This window comes from Aspergillus pseudoviridinutans (genome assembly GCF_018340605.1).
Source record: "Aspergillus pseudoviridinutans IFM 55266 DNA, scaffold_2, whole genome shotgun sequence".
Lineage (NCBI taxonomy): Eukaryota > Fungi > Ascomycota > Eurotiomycetes > Eurotiales > Aspergillaceae > Aspergillus > Aspergillus pseudoviridinutans.
In genome coordinates, this window is record NW_025091282.1 from 4,750,058 (window position 1) to 4,776,831 (window position 26,774).

The window sequence follows — 26,774 nt, forward strand, 5'->3', positions numbered from 1 at the left end:
GTCATCTGCCCTGGATGTCCATCAGCACCATCCAATTAGACGCGATGCGCACTTATCTCAGACGCTTCACTACTTGAGGKGTCGCTTGGCAGTCGAAACCCTGCCGACCCCCCACCCCGGAAACCAGGCTACAATGAAATGGAGTTGAACCCGTGGTACCTTAAATAGGACCCTCGTGGTCAACAAAACATGGCAATCTATGGGCACCTTTGACCAAAATTGGCACAAAAGTAGGGTGACGCTTTGTTGGGATCTCCCCAAAGTTTTCAAATCAGTCGAGTGTATTAAGGTCATTTGACAACCATCTCTCCTCAAATCGAAACTGCATTGATAAATGGCATCAAAGTAAGTGTCATTGTTCGAATTCGAAGCGCCAATCTACCCAAGAAGAGGTAGATCGGGAGGGGTCAATATCAATTGAAGAACAGAAGCGAAAGGCCATCGATAGATACTCACTAAAAGTTTTCAAAGCACGATGCACAAGGAATCCCACGACATCACTATCGTGCAGGGAACAGTGGACGCAGTTCCAGCAGTCCTCCATCTCCTAGATACTGCGATCAAATGGCTGGTATCGCGTGACAGAATCGGGCAATGGGGAACAGCACCGTTTTCTGAGAATCCACAACGCGTCGAACGACTCAGAGAATTTGTAACCACAGGCCTTGGTCTTTGGCTCGCTATCAAGGTTACTGATGACACGCCCATGCTGGGTCAAGATGGACGCTCCAATATAAACCTCCAAACTATGAACGGAGAAGCTCCGGGGATCATCGTAGGAGCACTTGCTATTGGAGACAGGATGCCTTATGTGCCGCCTGTCTCGGAGCCTGAGCTTTACGTGCGATTATTAGTCACGGATCGACGATGGGCTGGCAACAAGATTGGCAAACGCCTTTTGGAACATGCACGTGGTCTTGCCAATAGGGCTGGAGTCTCATTACTACGGGTGGATTGCTATGCAGGTGGCGACGGTAAATTGATCCAATATTATGAGTCCCAGGGGTTTAAGCGATCTGAAAGTTTGAATCTGGAAGGCGACTGGCCTTGTCAAGTGCTTGCTCAACGGTTAGATGAGGTGAAAGAAGAAGAGAGAAGTTGATTCTTTCTTTGCTGGAGTATATTAGTGGCTCCGAAATGGACTTCCCCTCCCCTCGGCACGACCTAGGGATAACATGAAAGATGCAAGGCTTTAATTTAATCAGTATCAATGTCAATCCTGTGTCTTCTCTGGCGCACAATTGGCATTTATGCTGGCGAAGCTGAGAATGGCTGTCGCCCTGTTGCGGTTTACGGGTTTAGCATCCGTGCTATCCGCACTCCCATTAGCTAGGCCTCTACCTGATCTGGTTTAGTATTTCAGACCTTGCCAGGATGGGATCTGCTAGCACCTACCACCCAGCACAAGCCTACGACATCTATATAAACAGATAGTGTGTTACTCAACAGGCCATCCCCTGCTTTAAACTTCTTTTATTCATACCTAGGAGGCACTCCATACGGAACTAATATGTATTAATTGCTGTCGCCGGGGAAGGGGGGTGTGGAAAGGCACCGAACCGAGCCGACGGGGGCTGCGGGGCAGTGGGCTCTCGTAGCCTTCTACAATGCTGAGGCCTTCCCATACCTCCGAGGACTGATGGTTGTAAGATGGAGGCGGGTAGAAGGGGGCTTGCCAGGATCGAGGGGATGAGGTTGAGTAGTGTGAGAAGGACAGAGGCCTTGGTCATGTTGACGGGTGACTGATGATCATAACCTGTATTGATTTCCGGCTGGAGAACATGATGCAGCCTAAATACAGCCAAGGGCTCAGCTACTAAAGATAGGTTATGTAAAGGTAGGGATTAGTGCGCTTAAGGCACTACCTTAGGAAGTAACTATTTACTCTTTGTGCAATCATTGTTGTAGTCAGCAACCCCAAAAACAAAAGGAAAAGCCCCAGTAGTCGGAGTATATACACATATATCTATATATATGTGGAGAAACGTTTTCAATGTTTGGAAAGGATGCMTATTCAGAGACTATGAGGTTACTTCGCAGCTAGTAAATAATTCATACAAGTCCAGGTAGTATAACAAGTGAAAATCACTGTGAAAATGGTGTTAAAAGGATATAGAAAGAAGGCTATTCATCTTCAACTTCGCCTTCACTCACTGTCATCACCCAAAAAATTCATTTAACAGCGTCATCCCATTGAATCATGTCGCCAGGGTTCTCCACTGCATCAGCACTTTCGCCTTTTAGGTACGCTTCAACCCGTTCCAACTCGCGGCCTGTCGCCGCTCGGCTATCTGACACCATCTCCCACGAAGTATTCCTCTTCAACTATGCAGTGACCACGTTCTTCGACCGGAGGAACCTAAAGCCCAGCTTTTTGCCCCGCAGTGCGAATATCTGCTCGCTGGATGCTAAGTAACTCCGTCCACTGAGCGGGTTAGCTAGGTAGCCGCCCCTGAGTCTGGCAGCATCCAGCAGGCATTCAATCTGAACGAAGATATCTTCAAGTGGCTGAGTACCGAATATGAAGCAAAGGAATTGCCCCTAACTCTGGACGCCTAATTGCATGGGTATTCTGAAACCATAGCCACATCTCTCTGTAATATACAAGTCGACATTTACTTTCCACATCACCATCGCTGCTCTTGTATGTGCTGAATATGGATTGGGTTCGCCATCCTTGTGTGCAGCCAATGCTTAGTGTAATGAAAACTCCTCTGGTGAATGGGACATATTGCTATTGCAACTTCCTGGCAGACTTTGGTTGGTGTACGATCTCGCATAATAGATGCGAGGAGTGTACCTTGTATTAACAGCTCTTCTGAGCCAGACATAGGTTCGGCCTCATCAAACCCAGGTATGAGGTTAACGGCATTTATTTTGCACGGACCGGCTCTTACTAATCGAGGATATGTGGTGTGTCCCCGGTCACAATGGAGAGCTCTGTTGAACTTCGATGTACCGTAGGCCAAGAAGCAGCTTGCCTGGGCTGATCCGTGGTTCGGCACCGCGCGGTTGTCGGCCTCCTGGATGGTGTCATATCGCAGGCATCTGGCGGGCTCCCCAAACCGCATCGAGCTAGGAGGATAATTTTTCCTTTAAAGAGCTTTTATATATGAACTTACAGTCGTTTTGATATCCATATATATATGTGTATCATTTAGAGCAGCATAGCGTGCAGCAGAACTCGATCATTCTTGCAGTGTACTTAACATACGCGACGACCTTATAAGCTCTTCTGCACTACATTAGAGGTACTCCCGGTAACCACTTAAGTCTGACTTTATACTGTTTACGATGCTCAGCAGCTTGTTTTTATGAAGTTTTTCATGAGACATGAGCCGCTGAATTCTGTACTCGGAATGACTGCCGATCACTAATCATCCGCATCGGGATGAACCTCGGCAACTTAACTCATTGTATCTTAGCCAGGTGGAACCTCAGCAAATGGCTGAAGAGAAAAGAGTGTCTAAAAGCGGGCCGTGTCCTCTACGCTGAGTCAATGGAATATATCAACGAGTTGGCAGCGCCAGGCGCATGCCGGGGGAAGATCACCTCATCCGCCCACGTGGATCGGACGGATCACATAAACATGAAAAGGTCGCCGTCGAGGGAACTGGGTTGGCCAATATCGTCGGAGACGTTCCGGAGCCGACAAAATGAGCGTTCTATAAGCTGACTGTGAGGCTTTAAAATATGTTCGGAGAGTGGGCTCAACACTCTCGTCTCGGGGACTATTATACCCGCTTCGCCGTTGCACTAATGAATTAGTATACATTTTTCATATCTATCAATTTCGCCTAGTAGAATAAAACGCTGGGCCCCCTAGAGATGTCGGTAGTCCAGCAACTCTTAACTTGCAACTTGCAACATCTGTACGCCACTTGGTCAAAATGGAGGCTCCAAGCTCAGAGAAGTCTCTTCATGACCCCGACCTCAACCAGATACATTGGGATGATCCCCGAGAAAAGCGGAATCCTCAGAACTGGCCACTATGGAAGAAGCTCTTCCATACAGTGGTGCCATGCATTCTCGCCTTTGTGATGTAGGTGTGGTCCAATCAGAATCAGAAATAGAGCAGAACAAGGACTAAAGCTATGGGTTTATACAGCACCTTTGGAACATCTGTCAACGAAGCAGCGTTAGGAATACTTGCGAGGAAGTTCGAGGTATCCCGAACAGTATCCATGCTTACTCTCACGCTGTACACGCTCGGTTTGGCATTTGGGCCGCTATGCATCGCACCACTGTCAGAGATTGTCGGCCGCCGCTGGGTCTATATCATCACCTCATCGCTTCTGCTAGCTTTCAGTGCGGGCGCTGGGGCTGCAAATAACCTCGCAACTCTCCTCGTATGCCGTGGGTTGGCTGGATTGTTTGGGTCCGCTGGAGTAGCGATTGGTGCAGGAACCCTAGCTGACATCTGGTGTCTGGAGAAAGAAGGTGGTCTTGCATCCTTATTCTTCATTTTGGGTCCATTCTTAGGACCCACAATGGGCCCTCTTGCAGGCGCCTACGTTCTCCAGGACCATAATAACAACTGGAGATGGACACAGTGGGTGATGGCAATACTCTGCGCGCCAGTGTGGCTAGGCACAGTCCTGATGAGAGAAACCCTGAAGGAGAAAATTTTGGCGAAGTCGAATCTTCAAGAGAAAGCTCCATTGCAGAACAGTAAGCCCACGCTGGGTCAGCTCCTCACTGTTGGGCTTGGAAGGCCTGTGAAGATGTTGTGCACTGAGATCATTGTTTTCTCGTTGACCCTGTACACTGCTTTTGCCTACGCGATGATCTTCAGCTATTTCGCCAGCTCATCATATGTCTTGAGCATATACTATGGGTTCGACTGGCAGCAAATCGGATTGAGCTTTATCAGTGTCATCGTCGGATACCTTCTCGCTGCTTTCATGTTTGGAGTGTTCGATAAGACTCTTTATGCCAAGGCACGAGAAGCTGGCGGTGGTACTGCCGCTCCAGAGCATCGTCTCTATTCAGCGATGGCAGGTGGCATTTTATTGTCCATTGGGCTATTTTGGTAAGATGCAAATGAGCCCCTTCTTTTATACTCCCACTTACTCCCTATTCAGGTATTCCTGGGAGGCCCACGATGGTGGTCACTGGGCTGCGCTTGTCTGTTCGGGAATTCCCGTTGGAATAGGAGCCTTCTCTCTTTTCGTGAGTTGCCCAGTGGATGAAGGTTCGGTGTGAGTAACTAACTAGTCTTCTTAGCTGTCTACTATCACCTATCTCGTCGATGTCTACAAAGCCGGAGCCGCAGCCTCAGGTGAGAAATCATGTCTGGATGCTGCACTGTGCTCTGTTTATCTGCTGTACTGACCAAAATACTAGCTCTGGCTGCAAATGGAGTTATCAGATATATCTTAGGAGCAACATTCCCACTGTTTACAGTGCAAATGTACCAGAATCTCGGAGTCCATTGGGCAGGCAGCGTGTTTTCCTTTCTGTCTCTTCTTCTCTTACCAATTCCTTGGGTTCTATTCAAATATGGACCCTTCCTGCGAGGCAAAGGTCGTCCGTGATAGTATAAAGCTTGGGAAATGGGTGAGACACCGAGACACCGAGTCACCCTCTGACCAAATGATTTTTTAGACCTAACACAATTAACTCAGCAGGTTGTTGTGCAGGAGTTGGCTCAGAAATCTTTTTCAAGCCGTGAAAAAGCTTCCTTTCTTCTTCTTTTCTTTGCATCTTCGTCAACATTTTGGCTTATATTTCTTGGAGATATTTTTATACACACTGAGGGAGATATGTAATATACAGATATACATTTAGGTGAGATTCCCGTTTTACTGCCTAATGGAAAATATGCGCTCATCTCTAGCCTCTAGACTGCTGCCCTTCCTGATGACAGCAGCTATAGGGGTGAGATTACCTGCTAGGTTAGTCAGGGCCTATGGGCAGAGAATAATAGAAGCTCTACGCTCCATACAGACTCCCTGGGGTCGCTGCAGAGTATGAGAGTATCTGAGACAAAAATGCCGCGAACTCTTAAGCACTCGGTTGTGGATTACGTTAACGTATTTCCCGATCGAGCCGCCCATTTCTGTATTCCATACAAAGTGGCACTCTCAAGGCTCTGGTATCTCAGCCAGGCCTGTATATGCTTTAATTTGAGTAGTTTTATGGACTATATTTTATGGTCTAGAGTATACAAATACTCTTTACGAAGGTCCTGAAATACTATCCCTCTCTCTTGATGTTCAAGAACTTACTATTACCAAAACTACAGACGTAATCAATGTTATAATATACATATTCTAGTAGGATAAGGCTACATTTATAAGTTGGACCCTGTAGGTGCCTGGTTGTTGAGATATCAAAGCCTCGAAGAGTGCCATTCTATATGGGAAACGGAGGTGGGCGGCTCGGTTGGCAATTTCGCTATCAATTCTTGGAGTTGTTATCACTAAAATTAGGAGTTATTGAGCCCGAGATGATCATGGCATGTTCGATACGATTAATGGCAATCTTTCCTGATACGAAAGTGGCGTACTTCTGGACAGATCCTACAGCTCTGTGTAAAGATAGTAAATGAAAGTAAACGAAATTTAAAACAAAAGCATAGATATTACTGGGTTGACTTTATTTCAAATGCCATACAACTAAGTATGCAAGCCACTGTAATTTTCATTCGCCCGCTGGACGCACGAGTATCTTTCAACTGACCGAATAATTTGATTCAGGAAATAGACCAAAGATGCGGTATAAAACATAAGTGACTGACCTACTATTGAGTCTTAGAAAACATAATAAAACAGTTTGTTAGCATAATACTACAGCATAATGGCCGTAAGACAGCTCCGCAGACTAACTCTAACAACCCGCTTCCACCGTCCCATCCTGCCTCAAGCCCTTCATTTAAGTACAGCACAGACAAACTGCCGTCGATTCGACCACGAAACCGACATCCTAATCGTCGGCAGCGGCGCCGCAGGCCTCACCGCCGCTCTACGCGCCCACTCCCACGGGCTATCATCCCTAGTCATCGAGAAAGATGCCCAAGTAGGCGGCACCTCGGCCTACTCCGGCGGCGGCCTCTGGATCCCCAATAACCCGCTCGCCGTGGAGGCCGGTATAACCGACACCCCCGAGCAGGCAATGGCGTACCTGACGGCTGTCATCGACACTGACATCCCCGACGACACCGACGTCCGCCGCGCCTCATCCCCCGCCCGCAAACGCGCCTTTCTCACCCACGGCCCCCGCATGGTCTCCTTCCTCCGGGACCGGGGATTCGCTTGGCGCCTCAGCCCAGGCTGTCCAGATTACTATCCGCGCGCGCACGGCGCACTCCCCACCGGCGGGCGCTCCATAGAGCCGGACGTGTTCGACGCGCGGCAACTAGGGCTCGGCGAGAAATGGACAGAGGCTATTCGGCAGCGGCCTGGCCGGTCGCTCCCGCTATTCACGTATGAAGCCAGCAGCGCGACGCGCATGGGGGCGTCTTGGCGGGATATCACGACCGTGCTGCGCGTGCTACTTCGCAGCACATATCTTTCCCGTGTGCGGGGACAGATCCCCGTGACGATGGGCAAGTCACTTGTTGCGCAGCTGTGGTGTTTGCACAAGCAGCTTGGCCAGGGTCCAGTGCTCACTGATACGGCGCTGCGCCAGCTCATCGCTACCTCTGAAGGGGCCATTCTCGGGGCGCGCGTCGCGACACCAGACGGGGAGAGGAGCATCCGCGCTCGGCGCGGGGTGCTGCTCTGCGCTGGAGGGTTTGCGCATAACCAGGGGCTCCGTGAGCGGTATGGCCCGGCGCCTGCGAACGCCGAGTGGACCAATGCCGCGCCAGGCGACGACGGGGATGGCATTGTCGCAGGTGTGCGGGTCGGCGCAGCGACGGCCCTGATGGACGAGGCGTGGTGGGGCCCAGCGCTGCGAGACCCGGTCCGGGGGATGTATTACTTTGCGCTGCAGGAGCGAGCGCGGCCATTTGGTGTTATTGTTGACTCGTCTGGCAAGCGATTCATGAACGAGGCTGAGCCGTACACGGATGCCGGCCACCACCAGTATGCGCGGAATGCCATCCCGGCGTGGTTCGTCTTCGACTGGAACCATCGCAAGCGGTATGCGGTGGGCTCGCTAATGCCGCGGCAGCAGCCCCCTGTGCAAGCGCTGGAGGCGGGTTACGTCCACCGGGCAGAGACGATCGCGGAGCTGGCGCGGCAGATCGGGGTGGATGAGGACGGTCTGCAGGGTACGCTGGCGAGGTTCAACGAGATGGCCGACTGCGGGGTTGATAGCGACTTTGGACGCGGAGAGAGCGCCTTCGACAATTACTTTGGGGATCCGACTGTGCGGCCAAACCCGAATCTGGGGGCTGTGCGGACGCCGCCCTTTTACGCGATCCCTGTTGTGCCGGGCGATCTGGGCACCAAGGGGGGTCTGCTTACGGATGAGCATGCCCGGGTGATCAGGGAGGATGGGACGCCTGTGCAGGGGCTGTATGCGGCCGGCAACACGACTGCCAGCGTGATGGGACGGACATACCCAGGGGCAGGGGCTACGTTAGGACCAGCGATGACGTTTGCTTTCATAGCGATAGACCATATCTCTTCTGACCATGTAGAGTATCGCGATATCTTAGCATAGGGGCAATCTAATATAACATCTCCGTGAATTCATCCAGAAACCCCTTCGCCAACAACACCCGCATCACTCCCGGCCTCAACGTCAAGAACACTCGGGCACCGACACTATCCCCTCCAGGCCTAGGCGCAGGACAAACCACCGCAACCGTATTCGAATACGCCATCGGTGCAACCATCACCGGGCCCCTAGCCCCAAAATCCGCCTCGTAAAACCCTAGTCTGGACTGATTCGAAAACGCCTGCGACACCATCATCGCATACAGCACGTTCGCCTTGTCACCCACAAGAGCGATAGCCCGCAGGGCCCGCCGGATGAATCTCTGAATTGTGGCTCTATTGGCTGTATCCACGACGGCGCGCGACAGGAGGGCTGCTCGCGCGACGGATTCCGCGGAAAGCGGGGTTTGGAGGAGAGACCCCGGGATGGAGACGTACAGGCCGATTGCGCAGCTACCCGTGTAGTTGCTCGGGACGCCGATGCGGTGGCGAAAGTCGCAGGGGACAATGGCCTTGACGGTCTGCGTCCGGCGGGTGAGCAGGTGCTGGGTGTGCGCGAAGGCGAGGGTGAAGAGCGCGGTGATGATATCATGATCAGAAACGGGAGAGGACGGGTCGATGCGGGTGGCTTTATCGCGCAGCCTGTCCAGGGTGTGTCGGGGGACGGAGAAGAGATGGCTCTCGATCTCATCCGGGGGGGTTTTGTCGCCGAGAAAGCGTCTATACAGTCCGAGGAAGAGGATCAGTAGCGTTGATAATAGCCCTAGCAGCCATGATGCTGGATGCCACATCGAGCGAGGAGGAGCGGGCCGTGCATCCGCAGGAAGGTGCTCGTACATCACCCGACGGTCCATCAGCAGACGAGGCCTGCTCTCGCCCTCGGGTTGACAGCGGTTCCTGGCAAACCATCCCCAGGACTGCACAAAGTCCACAAACCCCTTGGCGTCTACCGCGCAATGGGCTATCCGCACCACCATCACCACGCCGCTCTCTTCGGCCAGCCGATGGACATACACCTTGAGCAACTCTCCATTGGGAGATGCACGCGGATCAACGACATTGGCGTCTTTGGGCCACACATCGCGATGGAACCCGTTGTCCTTCAGATGCCGGAAGTGAAGGTGCGGGTGTGTCTGCTCTTGGTAGAGCGGGAGGTTTAGATTACCGCGGTCAACAACAATCTGCATTGCATTGCGGCCGTGACGGCGTACATGGCCGAGAAGAATCGGGAAGTTCTGGAGGGCACGATACAATGACTCCTTGAGGAGGGAGGATTGCATGAATGGCCGGGGTCCGGGACTTTTGTTCTCGTAGAAAAAGACATTGGTGATGTAGAGGTGGCTGGGGATGATGTCGAGCGGAGAGAGATCGTAGACGTGGTTTGATATATTGATGAGGTCTTCCATCTGTTTCATTGCTGCACTTGTGCTACAGCTCTGGTGGGAGAATGATATAATACAGCTGAAATTCCACATACAAGACCAGTTCTTTCACTGTTGTATTCTTTTTGTATTCTTATCAACTATCCTCATTTGGTTATGCTTCGTATTCCCCCTTGTCTAGGCTGAAGCACCGACTAGTCTCCTGGCTTCTTGGCCTTCTTGAATTACACAAGGTGCTGCTACGTAATGACTTTTGCAAATTACTGTCTGTACATCCTCAGAACAACCATCGTTGATTGATCTATCGGGCCTTGGCCCTGTGGCCAAGGTTACATCGCATTGCAAATTGAAGATCCTCAGAATGACTATCGTTTATTGATCCATGGGGTCTTGGCTCGGTGGCGAAGGTTACATCGCGTTGCAGATTGCATACTTGGCTTCAACTTATACGAGGTAAGCTAAAGGACAACTAAGCGAGGCTCGGCACGTCTGGTATCAGTTACTGCCTGTGAGACACTACCAAGCGACAATCCCGCTCTGGATACTTGGGCGTAGTGAACAACGCGCTGCGCGTGGGCATGATCCTTGGCCTTCCCAGGGCATCCACATTCCACGGCCCATGCACACTGTCCTCCGGCAGTGCAATGTCATACTCCTTGAGCAGGTTTGCAATGATAATCATAATCTCCATCAGCGCAAGATTCCGCCCAATGCAGTTGCGGTGACCGTAGGAAAAGGCAAATACATTCCGCTTGGCCTGCTCATCGCCTAGAAACCGCGTGGGGTCGTAGAGATGCGGGTTCGTCCACACGTCTTTGTTGATGTGCGCCCCGTGGAGGTTGATAGCAACCTCCACCCCCGGGGGAATGTAGTGTCCCTGGATGGTGAGGCCCTTTGTGTAGGAGACGCGAGGCAAAAAGCCCGAGGTGATCGGGGAGTACCTCAGGGTTTCGTAGACGCACGCCTCTAGGTAGGGGAGGTTGTCGCGGCACTCGGTGAAAGTGATCAGATGGGATGGAGTGAACTGGCTGCGAACCTCCTCGGTGACTTTGGCCAGGTGCTGAGGATACAGCGTCAGGAGATGGATCACCCACGAGGTCACAAAGGAGGTGGACTCGCTGCCTGCGAGCTGCATCGCGATGCTTTCCGTCATCACCTCGTCCGCCGTCATCTTCACCCGGGGGTTCTCGGGATCTTCCGCATCGATGAACGCCTGCAGGAGATCCATCGGTCCTTCTCCCGCAGAGGATAACAGATGCTTTCGCCTCGTCACCGACTCCTTGCTATAAGCAATGAACCGCTCATACCGCTCACGATACCGGCGCAACACCCTGGAAAACGGCCTCACCTTGAGGATAGGAAAATTCTTCCGAATCCCCAGGTACAGCCCGGTGGCCTCAATCCACCGGATAACCGTCTGATCATCATTTTTCAGCGCATTGAACTCTCTCCCGAACGCCAGGGCCCCGATCGTATCAAACGTTGCATACTGCGTATCATCGCGGTAGTTGACCGTAACGGGCTGGCTGCCACTCTCCCCCAACAGTCTATCCCACTTGCTCTTAATGGCAAGCACGCTGTACTTCATAATCAACTCCTCCATGCGCCCCAGATACCCATGGCTCAGATACGGGCCGATCTGGCGTCGTCGACGACTCGCCTGCGCGGGGTCCCGCGTGGTGAACATGCTCGCATGCCCTTCAATGTCGAGCATCTCGTAGACTTTTGTCTTGCGGAATTCCGGCGACAGCAGCACGGTGCGGATGTCGTCCGGGTGGCTGATGCTGACGCCATTCGGGCGATGGACGTAGATGTTCCCGTAGCGGTGGTAGTCGGCCTGTACGGATCGGGGGCCGTCAGAGAGGACTCGTTTGAGGATGGAGTATTTACTGGAGAGGCGGGCTAGGAGAGAGCCGGGGATATGGCGAAGGGGGGAGAAGAAGAGCTCGTAGGTGATTCTCCATGTGAAGGTGAGGAGTAGAAAGAGGGGGATGTAACGGAGGATTTCTATCATTTTGCAGTTTGATAGATCAGATGCAGTGTGTCGGAGGAATAAAGAGATGCGGGGAGGAGGAAGGTATAAATAAGCAGGAACAGACTTAGGGCACACCTGCTAAATGTCTTAACATTGCATTGATTACCTCCACCAGAAGATATGTCTCCAAAATGGATATTCGAGTCAAACTACTATGCAGTCCTACCAAATCATCTCTACCTGCTCATTCCAGTACTTATTCATCTTGATCCCCTGCATAGCCACTACGTTACTCGTCAGAAGTACGTACGCCCCTCCCTCCTTCCCCTCTGGCGTCGGCAAAATCGCCGCCATGGTATAGCTCCCCGCAAACACCGGCGTCAAACACACAAAGCACGGTCTCCCACCGCCAAAATCCGCCTCGTACATCGGGAACCGCACCTGGCTTGTCGCCACAAGCGAGGTCGTCGTGCGCGTCGCTGTGAACGCCAACGGCCGCATATGGCTCGTGGGATTCGCCCGGATCAGGTCATAGTACGCGGCCACCAGACCGGGCTGCACGCGCTCGATCGACTGCCGGACATTCAGCGCAGCCGCCGCAAGCGTCTCTGCGGAGGTCGGACGAGCGAGCTCAGCGAGCGGCGTCCGTACCATCATCCCCAGGAGGAGATTCCCCGTGTATCTCTCCCGCATATTCAGATGGCGGCGGACATCGCAGGGGACGCGCACCGTGCAGTGGGTGTCGGGTTGTCCCTGGCGAGGGCGAAGCCAGCTCAGAGTGCCCGTGGGAGGCTCCGGCTGGGGCTGGCTTTGGACGTAGGTTTTGCTGATGAGCGCAACGAGCAGGTCATTGTCCGAGAGACGGGTGCTGGCGGGGATATACGGCTGCACCGCTTTGTGGATCTGGTCGAGAGAGGCTCGAGAGATACGAAATAGATGAGCCTCACCCCGTGCCATGCCCGCGGTCTTGGAGAGCAGACCTCCCAGCGTTGTCGGGGAAAGCCATGCGAGCCAATCGACAAGCAGATTCCGCTGGCCGTAGATCGACTGCGTGAGGGGATCCAACGGAGTTCGCTCCGCAGGCAAGTACCTCTGAATGATGCTACGATCAAAGCTGAATTCACACTTCGACTCCTGCTGCTGCTGGTGCATACTCATCGTCTGCGCCCAGTGATTGATAAAAGCAAAATATCCCACCCCGTCCACCACGTAATGGGGGATGTTGATAAAGAGAATTACTCCGCTGTTCTGTGCTAGTCGCGTCACATGGACATTCAGCAGTTTAATTTCCCCATCCGCGGCAGCAGTGGCTACAGGTCCCACTGTCGCGACCCCCGCGGGCCACGCATCCCAGGCAAACCTGGCCTCCTTGAGCTGCGACCAGTGGACGGCGTCGCAGAGTGTCTCCCGTATATCGGGCTCGTTGGGATTATCTGCATCCACCTCGACGACGAGGTGCCCGGTGCTCCTGGCTCGCAGACGGCCCATCAGGATGGGGAATTGCTTGAGACTAGCCCATAGCGAGCCCTTGAGGAGATCAAATGGCATAAAGTCATTTTCATGCTGCTTGTTTTCGTAGAAGAAGGCGTAGGGGATGTTGGAGAAGGAGCCTTGTAGGTCGAACGGGGAGAGGGGGATTGACTCCATGGTGACAGACAGGGCACTTTTCAATTCATTGACAGATAGGCTGAAATAGTCATCAATGTTCGCAGCGTCGGGCACTGAGGTCTCTGGAACCCCCTTTGGTAAATCGATGAAAGCAACCAAGACGGGCCACTTCGTGTAACATTGTCTCGCTGTTGCATGAATACGAATAAGACGCGGGACGGCCGATTTTTACCTGATACGTACTTGCAAATCCTAGCTCTGAGCCCGTATATGCAGCCAAGCCGGGCTGGAGCTCGCTTAGATCTCTTGCCCGTATCAGGCAGTAATTTACCGTGTATGCTCCACAGGCACGATTTGCAGAATGAGGTTAAGATAGCAAAGCATTCCGTTCCGATCAGCCACATTCCTTGTTTTGTCGATCCCTAATCTAAAATTGCAAACTGCCAATACATCACTCTGTAATTCTCGCTGACAATACCATTCGACAATCCCTCTCAGGATCTGCCGGCATGGTGGCCACCCCCATCTTCGTGGGCATGATTCTAGGCCTCCCCCTTGCATCGAGGATAGTGGGGCCAAAGCGACTGTCCTCAGGTAACTCCACCTCGTAATCCTTGAACAGATTGGCCAGCGTCACCATCATCACCGCCCAGGCCAGATTGCGGCCAATGCAGAACCGCGTGCCGTAGGCAAACGAGAGCATATTCCGCCGGGTTTCGTGGTATGTCTCCTGTTTGAGGAAGCGTGGTGGATAAAATCGCTCTGGATCCTCCCAGGACGGCTGGTGCAGATGTGCCGCGCACTTGTTAGTGGCGATTTCCGTGCCCGCAGGGATGTAGTAACCCTTAAGGGTGATGGGCTGGTCTGAGACACGGGGGAAGGAGGTGCTCGCGGTCGGGATACAACGCAGGGTCTCGTAAATGCAGGCCTCGAGATAGGGGAGTTTGGCCTTGCTCTCGTTGAATGTGATGATGTGATCCGCGGGGAAGTTGGCGCGAGTCTCGGCCACAACCGCTCGAAGATGATCTGGGTAGAGCAGGAGAAAGTGAATCACCCAGGAGATGACCGATGAGGTCGACTCGCTGCCTCCAACCAGCATGGCGATGCTCTCCGCCTGCACCTCGCGCGAGCTCATAGGGACCTTGGACTCTGGGTCTTCCGCGTCGAGGAGCGCCTGCAGTAGGTCCGCTTTCTTAGGACGCCCAGCCTGCAAGTCTGCCTGGCGGATGGCAATCGACTCCTGGCTAAAGGCCACCAGGTCATCGTACGACTGTTTGAGACCCCTCACCAACCGGGAAAATGGGAACTGCTTGACCCACGGAAAGTAGTGGCTCACTAGCATGTACGACAGCGTATTGTTGACCCATTTTGTATACACGAGATTGCGAGTTTCCAGGGCGTGGAAATCGCGCCCAAACACGAGCGCCCCAGTGATGTCAAACATGGCCAGCTGGGTATCGTACCGGTAGTTCACCTCCACCTTCTTGCGGTCCGCCAGCAGGGCATCCCAGCGCGCTTTGAGAGCCTGGACCCCGTAACGCAGCATGACTGGCTCCATCTGGGTCAGATACGAATTGTTGAAGAACGGATGCAGTTGTCGCCGACGGCGCTGCGCCTCCGCCGGGTCCGTAAAGGTGGAGACGTTGGGGATGCCCTCGTATTCAAACACCCGGTACATGTCCGTTTTGCGGAAGGCGTGCGAGCTGAGCACTGTACAGGCATCGTGGGGGTCGCACAGGTACACTGCGTTGGGCTTGCAGAGGTAGATGTCCCCATAGGTGGAATAGTCCTTGCGCGCTGCGGTTTCCGCCCGGCCGGTGAGAAGATGCCAGAGGGGGCGTTTCGATGTCACCCGGGCCATGAACGGGGCGGGGATATGGCGGAGGGGAGAGAGATACAGAGCATGGATGAGCAGGTAGCAAAGCCGGAGGACAAGGACAGCGAAAAGGATGGCGATGAGGTTGGCGGCCATTGTCTCTTAAAGTGGCTGACTGACTGACTGGACTGACTAGCACTGAGCAGAGTTTTGTAAAAGGGATTAGGGAAGAGAGAATGTAAGCGAGAGAAGTAGTTAGGATCAGTTCGATAGCAGACGACTCTTAACTACCGAGCGGTGCTTACGAGGTCATTAACCTAGGTCACAATGGGTGGCCCCGCTGTGCTTCTGCATAGAGCACTGTTTGGAACAAGTCATACTATCCGTAATTATTATTCCCTGATTGTCCTTTCAGTCAATCTTCTACCATATCCCACCTCCTATTCATAGTATCCAGCTCAGACCGACCATGAACACAGCCATCGTTACCGGCGCCGCCCAAGGCGTGGGCCTCTGCATCGCTGACGCCCTCGCCCAGCGCAACTATCGCCTCGTTCTCAGCGATATCGACACCGAAAAGGGCCCCGCCGCCGCCTCCCAGCTCAACCTCACACACGGCGAGGGCACCGCCGTCTTCTTCCCCTGTGATCTCTTCAATCTACAAGAAATTGACACCCTCTTCTCCTTCACCATCAAGACCATGGGCGGGTTTTCCGTGCTGATCAACAACGCGGGGTACCTCCGCGCGCCGTTCCTTGCGCTCTCCGCGCAGGACATCCGGGATATGATCACCGTCAATCTGACGGCGCCCATCTACGCAACCCAGCAGGCTATTAAGTACTGGGATGAGCATGACCAAGGCCGGGCCGGGTGCGTGGTCAGCATAACCTCCTCGTCGTCGTTCAAGACGTATGCGAGCATCGCACCGTACGGGGCGGCCAAGGCCGGTGCTGCCATGTTTACCTTTGCGGCTGGGGCGTTTCATCCGCGCGTGAGGGTGAATGCGGTGGCGCCGACGGCGATTGCGACAGGCTTTGACAAGAATCGCATGCGGGTGGAGACGGACCGTACGGGTCCGGGGTATACGCCGGAGGAGGAGATGCGGGCGATGGGGTTGAGGAGGTTGCAGCCGGAGGACGTGGCGGACGCGGTGGTGCGGTGTGTGGAGGACGAGGGGCTGTATGGGAAGGTTCTGTACTTGGATGCGGTGGAGGGGATCAAAATACATGGCGGATATACGTAGAGTAACTTATTGTCTTCGTGTCATATTCAAACTACTCTAGGTCCGTGTCCGGCTTATCATTAATCGACAGTCTCGGTCTGGATGCGTCGGCGCAAATACTATATGGCACTTGGACGGCATGCGAATGGGGATCCCCTTCTCGTCTACATGATGCGGTCCGTACAGACTGTCTTCCGGTAAACTCCAATCATAGTCCTTTAGCAGATTCGCCAGAATGGTCATCATCTCCATCCATGCCAAATGACGTCCGATACAGCTGCGCGTCCCATACGAAAAGGCAAAGACACTCCGCTTCAGATCGGGATCTTTCAGGAACCGGTCTGGCAAGAACCTCTCTGGTTCCTCCCAGACATCCTCGCGGTTATTCATGGCGATGAGGTTGAATGCTATCTCGGTGCCAGGTGGGATATAGTGCCCCTGCAAGGTGGTCCCATTGCTGAAGGAGACCCGCGGCATAAAACTCGATGTAACGGGCGTATACCGCAGCATCTCATAGACAAAAGCCTCGAGAAAGACCAGCCGATTACAGTCCGCATACGTGATCAAATGGTCAGGACCAAACTGCCCACGCACCTCATCCACAGCCATCCGATAATACTCGGGATACAAAGTAAATAAATGCACGGCCCAAGTCAGCGAGGCGGCCGTCGTCTCACTCCCAGCCAGCTGCATGCCCACGCTCTCGGCCTGCACCTCCACGGCCGTCATCTTGACCTTGGAGTCAGGGTCTTCGGCATCAATAAACGCCTGGAGAAGATCGACAGGCTTCTGGCATCCTTGTGCCAGCAGCTCCTTTCGACTGGCCACTGCGTGCTTGCTGAATTGAACAAACTCCGCATATGCCTTGGTCCAGCGCCGCACTAGCAGCGAGAAGGGAAACACCATGAGCAGCCGGAAATTGATCCGCACGCCGACATAGACGGCTGTGGCCATGATCCATTCCACGATCGCCACACTCTCCCCTTCATCCTTCAGGGAGTCCAGCCGCCGGCCAAATGCCAGTGCACTCATAATGTCAAAGGTGGCCAGCTGCAGGTCGTGGCGGTAGTTCACCTTGACAGCTTTCCGTGGGCCACGGCCATATTGAGCAATCAGTCGATCCCACTTGTCCGCCACCGCCCGGCAGCCGCTCCGCAGAATCAGCTCCTCCATTTTTGCCAAATAGCTGGGATTGAAGTACGGACCGATCTGCCGGCGCCGTCGACTGGCAAGCTTGGGGTCACTGAAGGTGACGATGTTCGCCATGACAGGGTCATTGAGGCCATGATAAACATCGATCTTTTGGAACTCGGAAGCCGCGAGGATGGCCCGCACATCCAGGGGATGGCTGATTGTGATGGTCCGCGGTTTGGAGAGGTAGATGTCCCCATAGGTATGGAAGTCGGCCAGGGCTGCGGGGATGACCCGGTTAGGGAGGCGGGCATAGATCGCTCGGAGAGGGGTGAGGCGTGCAAGAACCGGTCCCGGAACGCGGTGAAAGGGAGACAGGAAGAAGGCGTCCAGCAGGCGCCAGGAAATCCACACAATGACAATTAGGCTGAGAATAATGGGAAGCGCCATTGTGTCTCTGCGCGTGTGTGCGAGGAGAGGCGAGGGTGATTAGTCCTCGAAACAGATAAGAGTGCTGTGCAAATGTCGTAGTCCCTTCATTTACCCTTTTGGTATCTTGGATTACCCCTCTTCGTGTCTATCGGGGGTTGGCATGTTTCACTTCCTTTGGATCAAGTGCGCAGCTTCGTGCGCCTCGCACATGTGATACTGTCTCTCTATGTCCTTCTATTTCCTGATACAGAGGCTTGCATCTGCATGTAACACCAAAGGTGATCGCTTTTGATAAGGAACTGAAGTAAACAGGTGGGTTTTTGCCTCAATCTGGAAAATGAACAGGGAATAACCTCGTGTTTCTCCGATCCTGCTGGAATACGACGTCGATCCTCCAATTGACCAATAGTCTTTTTAGCGAAAATGATAACATTGGATGATCTCCACAATCGCCAAGGAATGAGAAATACTAGGTCGAAATACTTGATTGAAATTTTTAAATCTGTCTGTCAACTGCGTCCGTGCTCGACCTAGATGCCTCCAGCCAGGTCAATACGAGATTGAGTTGTTGATCCTCGTATCTGTATACGACCCTGCTATCAGGCCGCTTGCCGACCCCTGGCCTGGTCCAATGTTTGGATCGAAGAGGCACAGGTGAGATAGACCCAACTCTACGGCAGGTTTCCTCTACAATGCTTTGATTCATACTGTTCAGGGGGAGACCACTTCTTCCACGATGATCAGAGTCGCTGAGCTTGGGCACTTTCTGAACGCAATCAGCGTACTCCAGGCGTTCGCGGCAATCTTCGTCGGAGCCCTCACCTATCGCCTGATTGACGCCTATTTCTTCTCTCCCCTCTGTTCCATTCCTGGCCCCCTTCTGGCCCGACTAACCACCAAACGCGCCAATGTCGACACCTTCTCCGGGAAAGTGACCCAGACCGTCGACAAGGACGTCGCCAGGTACGGTGATGTTTATGTCTACAAACCCCGTGCTGTCTGTATCAATCACCCAGACGACATCCGCGCCGTGCTAGGGTCCCAGGAGTTTCGCAAGGCCGCCTTCTTTGACATCTTCAACGACGGCAACACACCCAATATCGTCTCGCTCAGGGAGCCAGAGCTGGCCAGCCGTCGCCGGCGGCAGCTAGGTCCCTTCTTCAACTACGCTTATCTGGGCCGCGCAGAGCCTCTAATCCTCCAGCATGGATACCAGGCCATCCGCACGAAATGGGATGCTTTAATAGCAGCGAATGGCGGGCGCCAAACCGAGGTCAACTACCGCACCGACACCCAGCTCGTGACGTTCGACATCATGAGTGCACTGGCGTTCGGACGCAACTTAAACGCCATCTCCCGCGGTAGCTCGTCAATCATGAAATGGGCCGGGCTGATCATGGACATGTTGGAGTCGCCCGTCGTCCTGGCCCTGCTGTCGCTGCTGCCGTTCTCGCTTATCATGCGGCCGTGGAAGATCATGTATCGCGAGCTGGCGGCGTTCAGCAGCGACGCTGTCGACATGCGCAGGCAGTTGCTGGCTGACGACTCCACGGAGAAGCCCTCGGACATGCTGCAGGCGTTTCTCGACGCGGAGGACCCCGAGTCTAAAGTCAAGATGAGCCCGCATGAGGTGCAGGCCGAGAGTATCATGATGATGCTGGCGGGGAGCGAGACCACCTCATCCGCCATCATGTGGACGTTTCACCTGCTGCTGCTCTACCCAGAGACTCTCCGGCGCGCCGCCCACGAGGTCCGCAGCACCTTCCCCTTGAGCCACTTGGTGACATACAAGGACGTGCGCAGCAGCTTGCCGTATGTCGAAGCCTGCGTGTACGAGGCTCTTCGGCACTCGCCTACCACGGCCGGACTGACTCCGCGCATTTCCCATTCTACTGGCATCACCCTGCAGGGACATTACATTCCGCCCGGGACAGAGATCTACGTCAATCTGCGCTCGCCGAGTATGCATCCTAGTCTCTGGGACGACCCATCGCGGTTCAACCCGGACCGATTCCTCCATAACGAGACCAACAAGCGGTTGCTCTTCACCTTTTCCTATGGTCTGCGGAACTGCCTTGGACGGAACCTCGCCTGGGTGGAAATGCTCACCATCGTCGCCAACGTCCTCAAGGACTACGACATTGCGCTGACGGAAGATAGCCAATTTGGGCCGCATTGCACAGATGAGAATGGGCTGCCGATTCTCATGCCCGCCAAGTGCTTCATTGCGTCCTTCCCGGCCAAGCCGGAGAGGGACTGTCGGATGGTGATTACCAGGAGGGCCGAGTGACAGCAGTCGCTGGAGAGTATTCTTCTTGCTCGTCTCGTGTAATGTAACTAGTTTTAAGAAGTGGAGCGAATTGCCGGTCAAATGGCCCTGATTGACACGTTAGAAATCTGCATTGGATAAGGCGCATACCACTTCTTGGTTTCTATAGTCCGTAAGCAGCTGGCCAAGGGTCAGGACGAGTTAGACGTTACAATCGATTGACTGCTAAGCACGCAGTGGCGTTCCTCATGCATTAGGGCGAGCATGCAGAATGCTCGGCTTTTAGGAAGTCGGAGTCGCCTGCCTCGTTTTGTCGTACTGTCTGTTTCAGAGATTTCCTTTTTTTTATATTTTTTGAAAATAATGCAAATAACAAAGTGTAAGGAAAACCAAAAAGACGAGCATGGTAATACAGACCATTTGCAGTCTTGCGACGGTACTGATAGTGGGTGAGATTCAGTATAAAGTCCTTCGTGCAAGGCCCACAGCAGGTAGCAATGGAGCTCTTGCCTGTAACCATGGCTACAGACAGCAGCATGCCTGCGACGGTCATCGGCAAGGCCAAATTCTCCAACACCAAAGCCGCCAGCGATTTCGGTACCGATCTATCGCGATGGCGGCTCAACGTCGACAACGGCCGACACATGTGGGAGTATCTAGAGTCCGAGGACGACGCCAGAAAACGACCGCAAAGTTTCTTGGAAAAGTACTGGCTGGGTCTACCGTATGAACTCCCTGCGCGGCCTCGCGCTACCCGCGCCCTGGAGGCTGTGGAAAACGGATGGGAATTCTTCAAGCGCCTGCAGACAGCCGATGGGCACTGGGGATGCAACGATGACGGCCCCCTGTTCGTCACCAGCGGGATGATCATCGCGAGGTACATCGTGGGAATCCCTATAGACTCCCACATGAAGCAGGAAATGTGCCGGTACTTACTCAACGTGGTCAACGAGGACGGCGGATGGGGCCTGTTCATCCAGTCCCCGTCGACCGTCTTCGGGACGGTGATGAACTACTGCATGCTGAGGATCCTGGGGCTGGGACCGGACCATCCAGCGATGGCAAGGGCGCGCAACACCCTGCTCCGACTGGGAAGCGCCAGGGCCACCCCGACCTGGGGCAAGTTCTGGCTGTGCGTCCTCGGCGTGTACGAGTGGGAAGGGATGATCCCCTTACCGCCGGAGCCATTGCTCGTGCCTGCAAGTTTGCCCTTCAATCCGGGGAAATGGTGGGTGCACACCCGTCATGTCTACATCAGCATGAGCTATCTGTACGGCCATCGATTCTCGATGCCGCCCAACAATCTCGTGCAGGCTCTGCGCGACGAGCTCTACGATATCCCCTACGAACAGATCAACTGGCCGGCGCAGCGTACCAACGTCAGCGCCGCGGACCGCCTCACAGACGCAACCTGGATCCAACGCAGTTTTACCTCTGCTCTGGCGACGTACGAGACCTTCAAGATCCCCTTCCTGCGGCGTCGCGCGCTCAACGAAGCTCTGTTCCAGATCGAAACGGAAACCAGCAACACCCACTACCTGTGCATCGCCCCCGTGAGCTTCGCCTCGAACATGCTGGTGCTGTATCACGCCCACGGCCGGGACAGCCACTGGATCCGGGGCATGCGCGACCGCTTCATCGACCCGATGTGGCTGTGCCGCGAGGGTCTGGCCGCCTCCGGCACAAACGGGACCTCGCTGTGGGATACGGCGTTGACGGTGCAGGCCACTATCGACGCCGGACTGGCCGCGCAGCCCGAAAACCAGGCCATCCTACGCAAAGCCCTCGAATTCATCGACAACTCGCAGATCCGCGAAGATCCTCTCGGCGTGCACCACGTCTACCGGCAGCCGACTCGCGGCGCCTGGCCCTTCAGCACACGCGACCAATCCTACGCCGTGTCAGACACAACTGCTGAGGCCGTCAAGGTCGTCGTGCTCCTGCAGCGGATCGAGGGCTTCCCCTCGCGCATCTCCGACGAGCGGCTCCAGCAGGCCGTCGATTTGATCCTGGGGATGGAGAATGCCGGTGGTGGGTTCTCGGCTTACGAGCCCGTGCGGGGGCCAAAGTTCCTGGAACTGCTCAACATCACGGAGCTTTACGAGAACGTCATGACGGATAACCTGTATCCGGAATGTACCAGCTCCGTGATCATGAGTCTGACGACGTTCGCCCGGGAGTACCCTACCTACCGAGCACGGGATATCCATGCCTGTATTTCCCGGAGTGTCGACTACCTGCTGCGGTCTCAGTACCCCAATGGCGGCTGGTTCGCCAGCTGGGGGGTCTGTTTCACGTATGCGACCATGTTTGCGCTGCAGGGACTGGCCTGCGTGGGTCGCGATGAGTCCAACTGCGCCGCATGCCAGCGGGCTTGTAGTTTCTTGCTGCAGCACCAGAATTCCGACGGTGGGTGGGGTGAGAGCTTGGATACCGTTCGGTTCAAGCAGTACCTACCCCATCCGGACGGGAGCCAGGTGACTAATACCGCCTATGCGGTGATAGGATTGCTAGCGGCACGATGTGGGAACCATGAGGCCGTTCGTCGCGGTGTGGCGTATCTTATGAAGGAGCAGAAGGATACCGGGGAGTGGTTGCCCGGGGCGCTGGAAGGAGTGTTTGCTCCCCCTGGCGGAATGCGGTATCCGAATTACAAGTTTCACTTTACCCTGATGGCGCTGGGAAGGTATGCCGCGATCCATGGAGATGAATGTCTAGCTACACAACTAGTGTGATACGGAGTGACATCGAATACTGCCTTTATGGTCAAGTAGCACGCATGTCTCATAGCCACCGCAGTTGTGATAACCAACTTTCGCAATTTAATACTAGCCCCATAATCTTCATCTCGCAGTTCTAGACATAGAGTTGCAGGACCTCTGGATGATTCAGCCTCTATACTATGCCTATGTGGGCGCAAGTTCAGTTGAAACCTCAGCTTCTATGGATTTGGTTTTGGCTCTCCATATGATGATATCTAGCTATCTTCTGTTCCTGGTCCATACATGTCAAATACGTTTGATATACTGTATCTCAGGGTTAATTCCGCCTTGCCTCAGGATTTTAGAATCCAATCTCATGCTTGTATTCACAACTGCAGGGTAGGAGTCTCCTCAACTTAACACATTGTAAGGGCTGAGTATAGTCAAAATTACCCTCTCATGGGCACATCCCCTACAGCTATGCCTGCACCAGCTGAAGTCCAAGCGACAACCTTGGAGAAATTTATCCAAGGATGGGCCGGATGGGCCCCAGACGGTTTTCTCGCCAACTGGTCCGAAGACTGCACGCAGAAAACACTGCCTTTCAGCTCAGGGGTGCCAGTCCGCACCTGCCCAGACACTGAACAGCTTTTTCCGGTTCTCATGTTCCTAGTGTCGAATTTCACTGTAAGGAACGAAAGCTCTGTTGTCCAAAACCGGCAGCTAATGCCGGATAACCCAGTTGGATATCTATAATGTTGTCCATGACACACCGCAGGCCGACGATGTGGAAAACCCTCATACAAGCATGGCACCCAAGCCTCTGGTACATAGCGGCGATGCAGTCTCCTTGATCTGCCAGACCAACATGGAACATGCACTGAGGACTCTCCTGGGTTCTCAGGTGCAGCTTGGATTGCGACTGCCTGGTTACAACAGGAGCCAAATAAATAGCATCGAACCCCCTGGTGCGCGCCGCGAACCCTGCTTCTAGCAACTTCATTGGGCCCGGACATCAGCCCCTGCCATCCAGGAGGGACTATCTGGGTATTACTTGGTTTGTCTTGTCGCGCTATATCTAACTATACCAGTCACTAGGTCCTGGTCTGCTAGTGTGCCTGTAAAGCCCGCGTGCACCCATTGGGATCAGCTCTGCTGACTAGTTTTGCTGGGGGCGCAGCTCCCCACCAAGGCCGCCCTGCGGTTAAGACATTGCCAGGAAGCACCCATTGAAGCTCCCTTCATAATAGTAAACAATCATTGTGCATTTGTCAGAGATGAACTACCTGCAACCTTGGAGAGTTGTACCTTATTCATTATGACAAGAAGTCCTATTACCTATTACAACCAGTTAATTAGTGGTTAACTCCAAAGCATTGCAGTCTATCGGGCCATAGAGTTTTTTCCAAGAGGGGTTGGTGAAAGGAGAGGGTGGTAAATAGTGGGCGGTGGGAAATAAAGGACGGCGGAGAATAGAGGGTGGGGAATAAAAGGGCCTGTAGGAACGGGTGGGCCAAAATGTGGGTTGGACGGACGGTCCAGCGTCAGTTTAGGTGCCATCATTCAGCCAGGGTCACTTGTTTCCTAACGTAGGCTACATGCTAAAAGGACCACAATATCCGCCTATGACCCAGGACCCAATATATATGGTATGGCAACTGTCGTGCAGCGCTGTACGGCGTGTGTTACTTCGCTGCCCAGAGTAGTTCCCTGAGCAGACAGATCGCAGTATACCCATCCTGATCAGGTTCATTTGATCTCCTTTTGCCTTTCCATTGGTCTAGATGCTCCGACGATAACCGCACTGCTGCCTATTTTCCTTGGCCTCTTAAATCACGTGCATCCCTCAAACTCCAACGAACCCGACAACGATAGAAGCTAGTAGGTTGCAACACATATGAACCTGTCATCAATTCTTTGCTTATACTACAAGACGTATTTTGGCACATCTGCTATCGCAAGTCATTCCGCTCCTGCCTAGCTCGCCACCGCTAGCCTAATGTCCGTTGACAAACTCACGACCTGCCTCTGGTTCGATGGCCAAGCAGAAGAAGCTGCCTTGTTCTACACCTCCATATTCAAGAACTCCAAAGTTACGGGGCGCCACTACTTTCCCGAAGCCGGCAAGGAGTTCCACGGGCGCGAGGCCGGCAGCCTCATGATGATCGATTTCGAGCTCAATGATCAGAAGTTCGTCGGCCTCAATGGAGGCCCCTACTTTAAATTCACTGAGGCAATCTCTATCATAATCAACTGCAAAGACCAGGCCGAGGTCGACTACTATTGGGACAAGCTCGGCGAGGGCGGCGATAAGAGCAAGAGGCAGTGCGGCTGGCTGGCGGACAAGTTTGGCCTGTCGTGGCAGATTGTGCCTGACGACTTCCGCAAGATGCTGAACAGTACAGAGATAGAGAAACGGGACCGTGCATATGTTGCTATGTTGCATATGGAGAAGCTTGACATAGTCGGGCTACGCAAGGCTTTCGACGGGGAATAAGCCAACTCCTTTACTGGATTTCTCTGCTTGGATAAGTGACGTCAATACTCACCGTAGAAGTTGATACGCGCGATAGGCAGCGACAGAAGTCGACGCGCTCAAGAGTCTGGCGCGGGATCAAGTATGCCATGATATATATTAGGTGTTTACAGTATCTGCATTCTTGCCGTTGTCTTCCTTCTTTTAATTGGTGAGTCGCGTTGCAAAAATGGGAGTGCCCCCAATACATAGGAGACATGCAGGTGGAAATGCAGAGTCCTATAATGATTCTCTTCGTTATCCCTCCATTTGCAAAAGCATTTGATATTGTGATTGACGACATTACATGTGATATACTTGATCTAGAAGGGATTCAGTGCCTGGAAAGGAGGTGTGAAAGTCCCTGGGAATCGAACGTGAAAACGAGCACCTGTCCCGAATCACAACCCAGACCTATTGTCGACCCTGACACCATAGAAGCATCGGGCCGGTATTCCGGTGATGACCATAGCAAATTAGCTGAATTCCAAGTGACCCACGCCTTATCAGTGCTCCTGTCGCTGACAACAAGAAAAATTGAACAGTCCCAACATCAGTTCCAACATATGAATTAGTGGTGTCGAATGGTTTGACAGAGACGGCTCTTCCAAATTCAGGTGTCGGCGGGCATTGCCCGCTGACATCCTGCTCAAGTCGTGGCAAGCGACGAATTGCAGCACAATCGCCTGTAGCGCACAAGCTACTTTTACATATGCTGGCGAGGTCCCAATGATTGAAATGTCGCCGGTTCTCACACGGGGGAAGGAAAAATAAATTCGTTATATAAGGGGCAGGGGCGTGTATCTAGTGCTGAGGAAGGGCGAGGATAGGAAGTACTAAAGCACAGGCAGAGCTACTTCCCAAGCGATGTCACCGGCGCACCTGAGCTGGGCTTCTCCGCCCGCTGATTGGTAGCGCTCGCTTGACTGGTTGATTTATCAGTCACTTCGCTGGTGCGTGCTTCCGTTCCCCCATKGGTGCGTGCCGATACGATATACCCCCGACGAACCCCTGCCTGTAATGCGCCTTGCCCTTGCTGTGCTTTGGTACTTCCTCAAGATGCACGCCCTCTCCCTTTATATAAATAACGTGAGATCCGGCAACATTTCAGTC

General features: G+C 53.6%; 13 protein-coding genes across 13 annotated transcripts; 8 read left to right on the forward strand and 5 right to left on the reverse strand.

Moving 5' to 3' along the window:
- Nucleotides 1–475: 475 nt before the first annotated feature.
- Nucleotides 476–1,102, forward strand: Asppvi_003738 (uncharacterized protein; the record flags this gene model as incomplete). The annotated part of the gene is made up of 1 exon (XM_043299699.1): nt 476–1,102. One exon carries the CDS (start codon nt 476–478, stop codon nt 1,100–1,102), a length of 627 nt encoding a protein of 208 aa, XP_043155634.1.
- Nucleotides 1,103–3,890: 2,788 nt separating this feature from the next.
- Asppvi_003739 (putative MFS polyamine transporter) lies at nt 3,891–5,334 on the forward strand (the record flags this gene model as incomplete). Its single annotated transcript, XM_043299700.1, has 4 exons — nt 3,891–4,042; nt 4,109–5,032; nt 5,085–5,172; nt 5,227–5,334. The coding sequence occupies 4 exons, from the start codon at nt 3,891–3,893 to the stop codon at nt 5,332–5,334; spliced, it is 1,272 nt and encodes a 423-aa protein (XP_043155635.1).
- A 1,467-nt stretch (nt 5,335–6,801) lies between these two features.
- On the forward strand, nt 6,802–8,613 carry helE (3-ketosteroid 1-dehydrogenase helE; the record flags this gene model as incomplete). The annotated part of the gene is made up of 1 exon (XM_043299701.1): nt 6,802–8,613. One exon carries the CDS (start codon nt 6,802–6,804, stop codon nt 8,611–8,613), a length of 1,812 nt encoding a protein of 603 aa, XP_043155636.1.
- Nucleotides 8,614–8,620: 7 nt separating this feature from the next.
- Nucleotides 8,621–10,024, reverse strand: helD2 (acyltransferase helD2; the record flags this gene model as incomplete). The annotated part of the gene is made up of 1 exon (XM_043299702.1): nt 8,621–10,024. The coding sequence occupies one exon, from the start codon at nt 10,022–10,024 to the stop codon at nt 8,621–8,623; it is 1,404 nt and encodes a 467-aa protein (XP_043155637.1).
- Nucleotides 10,025–10,490: 466 nt separating this feature from the next.
- cyp5081C1 (cytochrome P450 monooxygenase helB4) lies at nt 10,491–12,005 on the reverse strand (the record flags this gene model as incomplete). Its single annotated transcript, XM_043299703.1, has 1 exon — nt 10,491–12,005. The coding sequence occupies one exon, from the start codon at nt 12,003–12,005 to the stop codon at nt 10,491–10,493; it is 1,515 nt and encodes a 504-aa protein (XP_043155638.1).
- A 183-nt stretch (nt 12,006–12,188) lies between these two features.
- Nucleotides 12,189–13,613, reverse strand: helD1 (acyltransferase helD1; the record flags this gene model as incomplete). The annotated part of the gene is made up of 1 exon (XM_043299704.1): nt 12,189–13,613. The coding sequence occupies one exon, from the start codon at nt 13,611–13,613 to the stop codon at nt 12,189–12,191; it is 1,425 nt and encodes a 474-aa protein (XP_043155639.1).
- A 412-nt stretch (nt 13,614–14,025) lies between these two features.
- Nucleotides 14,026–15,546, reverse strand: cyp5081D1 (cytochrome P450 monooxygenase helB3; the record flags this gene model as incomplete). The annotated part of the gene is made up of 1 exon (XM_043299705.1): nt 14,026–15,546. One exon carries the CDS (start codon nt 15,544–15,546, stop codon nt 14,026–14,028), a length of 1,521 nt encoding a protein of 506 aa, XP_043155640.1.
- Nucleotides 15,547–15,859: 313 nt separating this feature from the next.
- On the forward strand, nt 15,860–16,633 carry sdr1 (short-chain dehydrogenase helC; the record flags this gene model as incomplete). The annotated part of the gene is made up of 1 exon (XM_043299706.1): nt 15,860–16,633. The coding sequence occupies one exon, from the start codon at nt 15,860–15,862 to the stop codon at nt 16,631–16,633; it is 774 nt and encodes a 257-aa protein (XP_043155641.1).
- A 36-nt stretch (nt 16,634–16,669) lies between these two features.
- cyp5081B1 (cytochrome P450 monooxygenase helB2) lies at nt 16,670–18,193 on the reverse strand (the record flags this gene model as incomplete). Its single annotated transcript, XM_043299707.1, has 1 exon — nt 16,670–18,193. The coding sequence occupies one exon, from the start codon at nt 18,191–18,193 to the stop codon at nt 16,670–16,672; it is 1,524 nt and encodes a 507-aa protein (XP_043155642.1).
- A 718-nt stretch (nt 18,194–18,911) lies between these two features.
- cyp5081A1 (cytochrome P450 monooxygenase helB1) lies at nt 18,912–20,465 on the forward strand (the record flags this gene model as incomplete). Its single annotated transcript, XM_043299708.1, has 1 exon — nt 18,912–20,465. The coding sequence occupies one exon, from the start codon at nt 18,912–18,914 to the stop codon at nt 20,463–20,465; it is 1,554 nt and encodes a 517-aa protein (XP_043155643.1).
- A 476-nt stretch (nt 20,466–20,941) lies between these two features.
- On the forward strand, nt 20,942–23,179 carry osc3 (oxidosqualene cyclase helA; the record flags this gene model as incomplete). The annotated part of the gene is made up of 1 exon (XM_043299709.1): nt 20,942–23,179. One exon carries the CDS (start codon nt 20,942–20,944, stop codon nt 23,177–23,179), a length of 2,238 nt encoding a protein of 745 aa, XP_043155644.1.
- Nucleotides 23,180–23,605: 426 nt separating this feature from the next.
- Asppvi_003749 (uncharacterized protein) lies at nt 23,606–24,140 on the forward strand (the record flags this gene model as incomplete). The annotated part of the gene is made up of 2 exons (XM_043299710.1): nt 23,606–23,833; nt 23,925–24,140. The coding sequence occupies 2 exons, from the start codon at nt 23,606–23,608 to the stop codon at nt 24,138–24,140; spliced, it is 444 nt and encodes a 147-aa protein (XP_043155645.1).
- A 1,005-nt stretch (nt 24,141–25,145) lies between these two features.
- Nucleotides 25,146–25,643, forward strand: Asppvi_003750 (VOC family protein; the record flags this gene model as incomplete). The annotated part of the gene is made up of 1 exon (XM_043299711.1): nt 25,146–25,643. One exon carries the CDS (start codon nt 25,146–25,148, stop codon nt 25,641–25,643), a length of 498 nt encoding a protein of 165 aa, XP_043155646.1.
- Between the last annotated feature and the right edge of the window lie 1,131 nt (nt 25,644–26,774).